General features: G+C 37.7%; 1 protein-coding gene across 6 annotated transcripts in view; it reads left to right on the top strand.

The window, feature by feature from the left end:
- The window catches only part of MIOS (meiosis regulator for oocyte development), a 36,289-nt gene that overhangs the window by 11,180 nt on the left and 12,147 nt on the right, over positions 1-12,962 (top strand). For all 6 annotated transcript variants that reach the window (XM_018047379.1, XM_018047376.1, XM_018047381.1 and 3 more), the window contains 4 exons: positions 4,427-4,681; positions 6,833-7,002; positions 8,595-8,660; positions 10,704-10,862. In XM_018047379.1, the coding sequence (XP_017902868.1) occupies positions 4,427-4,681; positions 6,833-7,002; positions 8,595-8,660; positions 10,704-10,862 (650 nt within the window). The remainder of the gene's footprint in view (positions 1-4,426; positions 4,682-6,832; positions 7,003-8,594; positions 8,661-10,703; positions 10,863-12,962) is intronic.

Raw genomic sequence — 12,962 nt, 5'->3', positions numbered from 1 at the left:
GGAGGTAAAGGCAAAGACAGGGTTCAAACAGGGAGCAGCAGATTCTGTGAGCCCAGAGGAGAGGGGATAGCGCGGGACAGGACCCGAAGAGAGCGGAGGCAGTGGGGCAGCTGAGGACGTGGGGTTAGGGAAATTAACATCCCTAATAAAGGGATGATAAATTATGTATAAATATGTGAATTATTTGTTATCATCTCTAACAAAGGGAACCCGAGAAAAGATTTTAGAGAGCAGTAGCAAGGTGAGATTTGTGTGTTAGAACTGTCAGTCTGTGTGTGGAATGGATTGGAGAGGATTACGATTGATAGCAGGGACCCCCGAAGCCATAATAATCAGGCAAGATATGATGGAATTCTTACCGAAGTTAGTGGCAGAAGAGCTAGAGAAACGTGGGTAGGTGAGAGAGTGGGACAGATTTAATTAATTGGATGAAGAAGGTGGAGGGGAAGGAAAAATGGAAGCATGCTAAGGCAACTGGGATAATACTAATAGCAGTTAATTAGATAGGACTAGCACAGGAAGAATGCGTTTGAGAGCAAGAAAAGAGTTTATTGGGGATAAATTTGAGATAGCTAGATAGTGATGTCCAATGGATAAATGTAGATTGGAAAAAGGAGATCATCCATTTAAATTAATTCTTCAAAGAAATTTGACTATATGAAGGAGGATAAGAAGATACACAGTGATAGCAGCAGGCGAATTTGGGGTCATGGGGAGCTTTTGTGTTTTGTTTTTAGCATGGAATTGATTTAGGCATGTTTAAATCCTGATGAGAAGCAATGCATACAAAGCAGTTGGAAGATGCAGAATAAAGAGCGTGAAGAGCAAAATTCCTAGGAACGGGAACCAACACATAGGTGAAAGCTTGGCTTTAGACAGGAGAGTGCACACCTACCCCATAGTAGGCAAAGGGAAGGGGAAAGGGATGTGCGTGCTCAGTTGCATCCTATTCTTTGTGACCCCTTGGCCAGTAACTCACCAGGCTCCTTTGCCCGTGGAATTTTCCACACGACAATATTGAAGTGGCTTGCCATTTCCTGCTCCAGGGGATCTTCCCAGCCCAAGGATCAAGCCCGCGTCGCTTTTGTCTGCTGCATTGGCAGGCGGGTTCTTTGCCACTGTGCCACCTCAGAAGCCCAGGTGTTTATGCAGGTTATTTAATGTTCAGTGATCAGAAGCTGATGTGTTTTCCACCCGATGGCTCCTATTTTCTCAAAATAGTAGGCTTGCTTGTTGAGAAGAGCAGGGACGTTGTGGAAATGGAGAAGAGGAGAGAGTTGTCTTGAGAAATGGGAAGACTGTGGGGCAATGTTGTCTGACCAGAAGAAAGAATAAAGGACGGTGGAGCGAGGGAATTAAGGGTCCTGGCAAGAGGTTGATTCATTTGTTGGTCCTTGGGATCTAAGTTGGAGAGGGAGGAAGATGACAGAACACTGACAAGTAAATACGAGTGGCCAAAGGATGATCATGAGGTTGGGATTGTGAGCTGGAAGGCTGTGAGGTTGTGGTTAGAAAGTGGCTCTTTTGGAGGAAGAATCATGTGGAGTATGTCCACGATAGGAGTGGGTGAAATCTTGGAGGTGTGGACCACTGGAGATAAGGAAGCAAAGAAGCAGAGGCAAGTTTACAGGATGGATCCAGTGTAGAATTCAGTCAGGAAGAGAATGCGTGCCCTGAGGAAGGCCTTGTACACCTTCTGGAGCAGGGTATAGTGTTGTCAGTAGGCATGATTCCTTCCTCTTAAGATGGCAGAAAATTACATAATGTCGGTCAGCTTTCCATCCAACATGATGAAAATATTTTTCTTACTTGAAAGGCAAACTGATCTAGAAAGCATGCCTATTAAGAGGAATTGCTTTAAGGGGCAGAATATCTGGGATTTAGATTTTTGAGAACAAAATGCTCTTATAAACATTGGATTATTTTATTGTTCTTTTATTATATAGATGTAAAAATGCAAAATTTTATATCTACAAATAGTATTTGATTTCCTGATGTAGTATTTGAAACAAAAATTTTAATGTTTTTTAATGTTTAAGTGAACCCAATTCACTTATTTCCCTCACAGCCATCATAAAATGATGATTTTGTTATTTATATATGGGCAATCTGCAGCCATGAAATTAAAAGACGCTTACTCCTTGGAAGAAAAGTTATGACCAACCTAGATAGCATATTCAAAAGCAGAGACATTACTTTGCCAACTAAGGTCCGTCTAGTCAAGGCTATGGTTTTTCCCGTGTTCATGTATGGATGTGGGAGTTGGACTGTGAAGAAGGCTGAGTGCTGAAGAATTGATGCTTTTGAACTGTGGTGTTGGAGAAGACTCTTGAGAGTCCCTTGGACTGCAAGGAGATCCAACCAGTCCATTCTGAAGGAGATCAGCCCTGGGATTTCTTTGGAAGGAATGATGCTAAAGCTGAAACTCCAGTACTTTGGCCACCTCATGCGAAGAGTTGACTCATTGGAAAAGACTCTGATGCTGGGAGGGATGGGGGGCAGGAGGAGAAGGGGACGACCGAGGATGAGATGGCTGGATGGCAACACTGACTCAGTGGACATGAATCTGAGTGAACTCCGGGAGTTGGTGATGGACAGGGAGGCCTGGCGTGCTGCGATTCATGGGGTCGCAAAGAGTTAGACACGACTGAGCGACTGAACTGAACTGAATCTCAAATTTTGGGGATACAATCTTGTCACTTTACCAGGTGATGCTAGTGGTAAAGAACCCGTCTGCAGAGCAGGAGACATAAGAGATGCAGGTTCAGTCCCTGGATTGGGAAGATCCCCTGGAGGGGAGGGCCTGGCAACCCTCTCCAGTATTCTTGCCTAGAGAATCCCCAAGGACTAAGGAACCTGACGAGCTACAGTCCATAGGGTTGCAAAGAGTCAGATAGCACTGAAGCAACTTAATACACATGCATTGTGTATAAATTGATTTTAATTAATCATAGATTTTAAAATTCATGCATGTTAAAATCATGATATGACTATGTACGTAAAAGCCACAGTATCACGTTACTTATTTGATAACCTTAATTACTTGTAGCATAGTTGTTAAGCAGAGGGAATGTCTCTCAGCAGCCAAAATAATGTGGCACAGCATCCATGCATTTACAGAATACTTTTCCACCTCCTAGCAGTGAATTCTTTGGATTCACACATGTTGGTCTCTATTCCATGACACGGTTCCTGGAAAATAAAAAACTCTTAAGAAGCTAGAATATTATTAAACCGAGAGGAATTGTCTGAAAAGTAAATTGGTTTTTGTTCACCTGTTTAAAGTTGTATTTTTTAATCAGTAGATAATATCATTAGCCCTGAATCCAACATTTGCACAGGAGATATGAAAGTAAATACCTTACAGGACATCTGCAGCTTGTTCTACCTGAAATTTAGAGACTACATACTGTCTATAAACAAATTTGTTGTTCTGAAAAAAAGTCTTCTTTAATTTTTAACATGTTTTATTGACCTTATTTAATTATTCAGAGTTTTCTCAAAATTCTTAAAATCTCACTTTTGCAAACTATAAGTGACTTTGTCTTCACCAGCTTCCCTCGTGGCTGCAAGTAGAGCAGCATAGTCCTTTTTGGTGGGCAGGTGTTCTCTCAAAGAAAACCTTTTCTCAGAAGTCTCTTTCTAACTCCTTGATCTAAATTGGCGAACTTCCAGCAGTGAGATTAAAGAATTTCCAGTGTAATTATTTAACTATTTTTAAAGTTCCCACAATTTTACAAATGACTCATCTTCAAACTTTTCCATGAAACAATTCCTTACGAAAAGAGAATGAGAATATAAAGTCTCCTGGCTTAGTAAGGCAGAGAAAACCTTTAGACCATGCCTATTGTATTTTAGCTTTGCACTTAACCTTCCAAAGTGCTTTGATGTTTTTATCTCACTCTTTCATATGGATGGATATATTCATAGAGCGACAGAAGGAGGGGGAGAGTGAGTGTTGGTTCTCAGGCACTGGGATACCTTTTAAATAAAAGACAAGACGCCTACCCTTTTGGAACTTATGTTCTAGTAAGAGAAGTGCTAAGGCTGAGAAATAAATAAAATATGAGACCGTATGTCAGTGTAAAGGAAGTAGAGGGACCAGTGGTCAATTGGATAATAACAAGTGGCACCCTATTTTACATTCGATGATCAGGGAGGCTTCTCTGAAACAGTGACTCAGCGTGGCCCTCAGCATTGACTGTTACTCCCGCAGCTCTTCCTGGTAGCTCAGGAAGCTGTTGCACTTAGCAACATGTAAAGTGTGTTTTGTTTGTGGCATGTTTTATCTTTATGCTGTCTGTCATAATATTGTGGCTGAGAAGTTGAATATTTAAAATCTAATGTTGAAATACTTCTGTATAAAACTGACTTCTTTGCCTAATATGTTTAAAAAATAAACATTATAAAGGTGTTTCTTTTTTAGGAATGGTGGAAAGCAGCAGACATAATTGGAGTGGGCTGGATAAGCAAAGTGATATTCAGAATTTAAATGAAGAGAGAATCCTAGCTTTACAGCTTTGTGGGTGGATAAAGAAAGGGACGGATGTGGATGTGGGCCCATTTTTGAACTCCCTTGTACAAGAAGGCGAATGGGAGAGAGCAGCTGCTGTGGCATTGTTCAACCTGGACATTCGGCGCGCCATCCAGATCCTGAATGAAGGGGCGTCTTCAGGAAAAGGTATAGGGTTATATACTAAGATACGTGCCATTCACTGAATCTGTGAAAGAAAAAATGCTGATGATTTTTAAAACTCTACTCAATATTTTTGGTAAATTTTTTTGAAAGAAAAATTAGCACAGAACTGTATCTATAAAAGTAAATGTTACCCCATCACTTTTGGTTACATTTATGAAAAAGAAAATGGCTTAATTGTCTTTGTAATATTACAGAGAATACACAAATGTTATTTCAGTGTTTCTTCTTTCAAGATAATAAGTTGGCCAGAAAGTTCATACATAGAAACATAACCTAACCATACAATGTTCACATATATTTTGACCAACCCAGTAGTTCACATACGTTTAAAGATATTTTTTCTTGGAGACTAGAACTACTTTAGTTCGCAAGCATTCTTATGGCAAACATTTAAGTGTATTTTAGTTTACACTTTGCTTTTTGTTATGGTTTTTGGTTGACTTTTTGGAAACTGAATGACACTTTTAGTTAGACTAATATAGATTCTTATAAAAAATCATACTTTGATCTGCAAAAGTATTTCTGCTTGAGTCTGCTTATTTGAACATCATATCTATTTAATATTTTTTTAAAAGAAGAAACAAAGGTAAGTGTGATAAAATTTTCACTCTGACATTTTGCAAGAGAAAACTCAGAGAAATGAATCTTAATCCAAGAATTCAGTTTTTTTTCTTATTGGCACTATTTCATTTCAATACACCAATTTTTAATACACCTTGCTAAATTATGTATGAGTATTCAGGATTTGGTGGTCCATTTAAAAACTATTACAGTTTTGTTTTACCGTAGGAAAAACACTTGAAATTTGCGATGTTAATTTTGCATATAGTCTAAAAGTTGAAAAAGCGAATGTTTTGCCTAGATTGGCCTCTTTTCCTTCACTTTTACTCTAACATAAATCTGCCCCGTTTGAGAGTGCAGTAGAAGATATGTGGTGATGGAAGAAAGAATTGATATTTAAAGCCATTTCTAATTATAATTCTACCATGACCTGAGAGCGTGATAATTTTTGTCATCTGTACCTGGAAAATTTGGTGTTAAACACCTGTCTTAACAATAGAGGAAAAGTATCTTCAGTGATTTGAATAACCTTGTTGAGGACTGGAGAAAAAATTTCACTGAATCAAATAGTCCTTTCCGTTTGGAGAGGGATTGTTCTAACCAGAATTCAAAGATGATACTCCTTGGTTGTGGTGGTCGTAGCACAGGAAGCAGGCACAAAATAGCTTGGAGAAAATGTTTCTAGAAATGAGGAGCAGGCTTAATAGCCTGTTCTTAATAGAACATGCAGTGGAAAATGCTGTTTTATTTGGAAAAGAAGTAAATGATTAGAATTAAGAAACATAATAAAGTTGCTATAATAAACGTAGAAGACGCTTAAGAGTAAAGTTAATAGTGAATTTAATGTTCTCTTTTGAAACTAAACTTAGGTTAGATGGCTAGGCAGCCATAGGACTGACTGCCAGCCTAGCCGCTCATCAGCAGCCTGTATGAACTATTGAGAACAAATGTTTAAATAACTATTGGTAACAAATACTTTGTTGCAAGTATGTCTAAATACAATTCTGTGGTCATTCTGGTCATTAATTTTGCCAGAGAAAAATTAAAAGTATAATACTGTAATAAGAATGCTGAAATACTGACTTTTAGTACTTTGCTTATAAAACACATACATAAGCATGGGTATTATAAATGTAGAAATAGGAAAACAAGATGATTTTGAAAATTTCAGTGCTGAGATACAATAATATTTACTATCAACACTTTGAAACATCTCTACGTGAAAGACCTTGTTGATGAAGTTGGCAGTGTGCTTTGCTACTCTGCCTTTAGGTCCTTAAGCAGTAACATCCTGTGTAGGAATCTGCCTGGAATGAGAATTCAAGAATTAAAAGATGTGCTTGTCCTGCCCAAGGTTTGCAATATGGGTAGAAATTTTATAAGAGTGGAAGTTTTTGCTTGTGGTTCTTGCCAGATTATCTAGCATGTGTCAGAACCCTTATTCTAATGGGTTTATTTTTCCGAGGGCTAAAAGTCACCCTCTGATCTTTATTTGTTTATGATTGAAGAACTCGAAGAAGGAAACATTAAGCTTGTGATTACTTTGATCAGCTAGTTCTTTTTAATACGCAGGCGATCTGAATCTTAATGTGGTAGCAATGGCTTTATCGGGTTATACGGATGAGAAGAACTCCCTTTGGAGGGAAATGTGCAGCACTTTACGATTACAGTTAAACAACCCGTATCTGTGCGTCATGTTCGCATTTCTGACAAGTGAAGCAGGATCTTACGACGGAGTATTGGTAAGCTAAGCTGATTTCTGTTTCGTGAGACTCTTTTAAGATAGGAGTTTTTAATATAACTTTGTTAAAATTTGCAAATGTCACTTGCATAAAGTAACATTCCATTTTGATGTATTTATATTATTTAAAACAAGGTATCTTAAAAATTTGGAGTTCGTTGATAGCAAACTGAACTTGATATTTTTTAGTGGTTTTAATAATAAAATTTAGAGACATAGAAGGATTAAGATTTTATACTTTAGCTGAGGAACTGAGCTCTGGAACTCTACAACTCCAGATACATTTTATATTGAAATATAATCTTTTAAACGTGCGTACACTGTTTTGTCTTTTTTTTCTTTTTTTAGTTAAGTAAATCAGTGCATAATCACTGGTGGTCAGGAAGTCCAAGTATCTTGTCTGAGTGTTTGTCCTTTGCAGACATGCAGACATGTTCCAGTTTGGAAGATAAATGATCACACTACTTATAGTGGACTATTTTATTTTTATTTTTTCACTATTTGGTCTTTTCATTGCTATTTTTTCTTCCTCTCTCTCCTGCTTTAACCACTTATGACCACATTACTAAATAGGTTCTTTATCACAAAATGGGAAAAGAAAGAAAGAAGTGAGTGTTATTCATCAGTTTTATTATTGGGTTTTAAGCTTCACCTTATTACCACAACTTTATTGGCATTTGTTGGGCTTCTTTCTAGCACTGAGAAGAGCTGCCAAATATGAAACATATTTCTGTTTTTCTTGGCCATTGTAGCACTTTTAAAAATACACATTGATAATTGATTTAAATGTCAGGTCATAAGAATTTCTAAAAACATGTATTTTATTGAGGTACCTTAATGAATATGTTAATAAATGTTTCCTATGTTTAAAGAGGAAAACCATACTTCATGGACTGACTTCAGTAGAAATAGGATCTTTTATCCACCCTTAAACTGTATTTTTACTTGTCACAAAATTAATTGTACTTTCTGCATTTATGGTAAACACTTCAAAATAGTATTTTACAATATTGATAAGTATACAAAAACTTAAGAATGTATTATAATGCCTCTTGTTTTGCTACAAGCCACCTACCTATATGACAGTATTTTACTATAGGCACAAAAGTGTATCTGTTATTAGAGTATGTTTTAAAACTTTGAGTTGAGAAAGATGTATTGATGTTTCTAAATGTGCTAGTATATTTACTGATAAGTCACAGATTTCCTAAACTTGCTGATTAACGTAGAAGCCAAGGAAAGGTTTCCTCAGTTTCACCAGAATAAATTTCAGTGATGAAAGGATTATTGGCATCTTAAATTTGATAAACTGTACACCACTGCTTTTGTTTTATGTTAAAGTTATATAAGACTGAACTAGTTTTAGTTTTTTTAAAGTAAATTGGTCATCTTTGTATGAATAACCTTAGCACTGAGTTTTCTGAGCATTACATTAAGAAAGGCATCTTAGTCTTGGCTCTGCCAGTATATACACAATAACTTATTAATACATTTGAAAATCAAGTTGTATATTAGGTATAAAATATCTAGTCTGCAAAAATTTAAAACTCACAACACCAGAAAGTAACTCCTTGCTTCTTCTCTTCTTTTCAGTATGAAAACAAGGTTGCCGTACGTGACAGAGTGGCATTTGCTTGTAAATTCCTTAGTGATAGTCAGGTAACAACTAATTTAATTTGATATTAAAATTGATTACCATTTACTGTCAGTGGATTAAAAACTAATATGTTTAAATATGTGTCTGTGAGGTTTATATAAAAATTCTTGTAAAAAATGAGGTAATTTCTTTTAGATTGAGACATAAACATATATCATACCTAAATGTATTTATTTAGGAATGCTGACTTAACAAGAGCCTACTGTATAGCACAGGAAACTATACTTAATGTCTTATAATATCTGTAAGGGAAAATAATCTGAAAAAGAATGTTGTCTATATGTATATATATTTTATGTACAGCAAAGTGATTAATATATGCATATATAAAAGAGCAAAGTGATTCATGACTGAAACTAAAACCAGTATAAACCAACTATACTTCAATTAAAAAAAAGGGAGTCTGACTTAATAGTTTGTTTCTGCCATGATGAGTGAGATTAGTCAGTAGGTAAAGATGTTGAACTTTTTAGTTTAACATCTGTTAGTGATGCTACATTAAAGAATTTCTTCATTTTCTAATACAGTAAACAGGTAGTACATGAGGGTTTGGCACCCCACTCCAGTATTCTTGCCTGAAAACCCATGGACAGAGCAGCCAAGAGCCAAAGTCCATGTGGTTGCAGAGAGTCAGATAGGACTTAGCAACTGATACTTTCTCATGAATATGCTGTGTAGATAGTGAGAGAGAAATGTACATAACTAGCTAGTAATCGGAGAAGGCAATGGCACCCCACTCCAGTACTCTTGCCTGGAAAATCCCATGGACGGAGGAGCCTTGTAGGCTGCAGTCCATGGGGTCGCAAAGAGTCAGACACGACTGAGCGACTCCACTTTCACTTTTCACTTTCATGCATTGGAGAAGGAAATGGCAACCCTCTCCAGTGTTCTTGCCTGGAGAATCCCAGGGACGGGGGAGCCTGGTGGGCTGCTGTCTATGGGGTCGCACAGAGTCGGACACGACTGAAGCGACTGACAGCAGCAGCAGCTAATAATACAGTGTGAGACAGTACTAGGGGAACATAAAGCAATCTTGGCTAGAGTCTGGGGTAGGATGAAGTCATGGGGTTGCAAAGAGTTCGACACAACTAAGAGACTGAGCATGCATGCAGCGCAAAATCAGAGAGACTTTATAAAAAATTGTTTGGTGTTTTGTTTGTTTAGGATAAGATTATAAAGGACTCGTGAGCTTTACTGGATCAAAATCCCAAAAGAGATTTTCAAGTTTTTTTGTTTTTTTGTTTTTTGCTCTAAGTTTATTGCAGTATAGTTGTTTCACAGTGCTGTGTTAATTTCTGCTGTGCAGCAAGGTGACTCAGTCATGCTTATATACATTCTTTTTCATATTCTTTCCCATTATAGTTTATCACAGGATATGGAATATAATTTTCTGTGGTATGCAGTAGGACCTTCTTGTTTATCCATCCTACGTATAAGAAATGTTTATTGTTGGTAATCTTGAACTTCTCTTCCAATTCAGATTCCATGACTCTATTACATCCTGATAGCCATCAAGAACTTTGCATAATAATGACTGTTGTTGCTCAGACGCTCAGTCTTTTCCAACTCTTAGCAACCCCATGGGCTGCAGCCCTCCAGGCTCCTCTGTCCATGGGGTTCTCCGGGCAAGAATACTGGAGTGGGGTGCCATTTCCTCCTCCAGGGGATCTTCTTGACCCAGTCGTCTGTGTGTCCTGCATTGGCAGGCAGATTCTTTACCACTAGTGCCACCTGGGAAGCTCAATAATAAGGACAGTTTTCTTTAAATTTAAAATAGTAAATTGTCTGTGGATCTTTATAGAACAATTAACAAAACATAGTAAATACCTTTCCTTTTTAAAGAAATATTTTAAATGATCATGGATGCTGTATTGTAATTTATAATAGATGCACACTTAGAGATCACATATCTAGGTTTTCACAAGGGTTTTTGGTTTAAAATGTTTTCCATTAAGAGTAAAATTGTTCCAAATGTAGAATTTATGAAACAGAAAATACCAGTAGTGAAATGGATTGCTTTAGAAAAATAGCTTTGAATTTTCCAGTTAAATAGGTACATCGAAAAGTTGACCAATGAAATGAAAGATGCTGGAAATTTGGAAGGAATACTGCTTACAGGCCTCACTAAAGATGGAGTGGACTTAATGGAGAGTTATGTCGACAGAACTGGAGATGTCCAAACAGCAAGTTACTGCATGTTACAGGTTAGTGCAGTGTGGCAGCAGCAGTTTATTAAGGAGAAAAAAAAAATGCTTAGGCTTCTATTTTCTTCCCTTATGGAGTGGATATGCTCGTTTGCTTACTTAGGATCTTTAGGAGACATTTAACTTTAATTTTAATTTAATCACTTGATCTACAAAAGACTTCTGCCTTATTTTATTGTCCCTAAGCCTCCTGCATTGGATTACCCAGTTTTTCCTTTCCCTTTGAGAAGTGTCAGTCTTGAGTTTACGTAGAGTTCAAACGAAGCAGAAAAGCCTCTCTTTGATTTCTCTGATTGTTGACAGAACAACACTGTCTACAAAGAGATGCCTTTCCCTGATCCGAATTACAGTACCTCTTTCTTGAAGTACAGAGGCAAGTTACACTCAGCTCTCCGTTCTCATTATTCCCTTTTATTCTCTCATTTCCTCATTTACTAAATGAGCATGACTTGGAGTAACCAGTCATCTATTTTTCTCTCAGTTTTTACTGCCCACTGATTAAAAATGGATTCCTGGCAAAGATTCCCCACAACTTTGCTTTTGTTGGAAAAATCGTGGCATTTTAGAGCATTTTCCAGAGATTTCCTTAGCTCTCCAGCAGAACTTACCCTTTCCTGGTATTCTCTTTCCTGTTCGTATCCTTTAATGCAGTATAGTAGCATGCTGCATACTGGGTAAACAAAGTAAAATGCTTCCTCCCCCAACCCTCCCTTCTTAGGAACAAATGTAAATATTGGCCCACAAACCACAAAGTACACTTACCTTAAGGTATCAGGCTACTGTCCTTCTATAGCGTAAGGTATCGTTGTTTTGTTACCAGAATGAGCTTACATCTGTTAAACCACGGTATAGATATATGGCTATGAAATACAAATGGTTGGTAACCTCTTGACAAAGTCTATAAAATCTATTTAAAATGCAGTGTATAATTGGATCTTGCTTTAAAACACCTAGTCTTATAGTCAGCTGCCTTTTAATTGAGGCGTTTCCTCCCTTTATATGGACATGCTCAAGATCTAGTCTGCCCTCGTGCTGTTTGTTTTCTGTGTTGTTTTTCTGTCCCTTTCCTGCCTTCTTTTGACCTAATTGAGTATTTTAGTATTTTACTTTATTTCATAGGTTGGCTTTTTAGTTATACTTCATTTTCTTCTTTTAAGTAGTTGCTCCAGGTCTAACAATATGCGTCCTTAACTCATGAGTCATCCATTTAACTCCTCATAGTTTACATTTCAGAGAAGGCGATGGCACCCCACTCCAGTACTCCTGCCTGGAAAATCCCATGGACGGAGGAGCCTGGTGGGCTGCAGTCCATGGGGTCGCGGAGAGTCGGACACAACTGAGCGACTTCACTTTCACTTTTCACTTTTTTATGCATTGGAGAAGGAAATGGCAACCCACTCCGGTGTTCATGCCTGGAGAATCCCAGGGACGGGGGAGCCTGGTGGGCTGCCGTCTATGGGGTCGCACAGAGTCAGACACGACTGAAGCGACTTAGCAGCAGCACCAGTTTACATTTCACACCTGGTGCATCATGCTTCCTACTTCACCCTTCTCCTCCTGACATTTTCCGCTTTTTGCTTCATGTTTCATGTTTCAAAACGGTGATCACGGTGTAGCTCCATGTACAGACCCCCTCCTCTGCCCTGCTGTCGTGTGCTGTGTCTCTGCACACATCGTAAAGCCCAGCTTACAGTTGAGTACTTTTGCTCTTAACAGTCGCTTGTCTTTATGTAAATTATGTGAAGAATGAAGATCCGGGCTTTTATATTTGTTTATTGGCCATGCTGTTTTTTTACTGTCTGTTCCTTACAGTAAACTCAGGTTTCATCTCTTGTCATTTCCCTTTGGCCTTTTTCTTTAGCATTTCTTATAGTTCAGAGTTGCTGGTGACAGATTCTCATAGCTTAATTTTAATTGAAAATATCTGTTTTGTTCATTTTCTTTCAACACTTTAAAGATGTGGTTTCACAGTCTTCTGGCTTCCATTTTTTCTGATGAGAAATCAAATATTATTGTCTTTGTTTCCCCTGGGCTGCTTTCAAGATTTTCTTTTTGATTCTTAGCAGTTTAAACCTTGAACCTAGTTGTGGTTCTTTTTAT

This window comes from Capra hircus, chromosome 4 (assembly GCF_001704415.2).
Source record: "Capra hircus breed San Clemente chromosome 4, ASM170441v1, whole genome shotgun sequence".
Taxonomy (NCBI): Eukaryota; Metazoa; Chordata; class Mammalia; order Artiodactyla; family Bovidae; genus Capra; species Capra hircus.
This window is presented reverse-complemented; position numbering and strand designations above follow the sequence as displayed.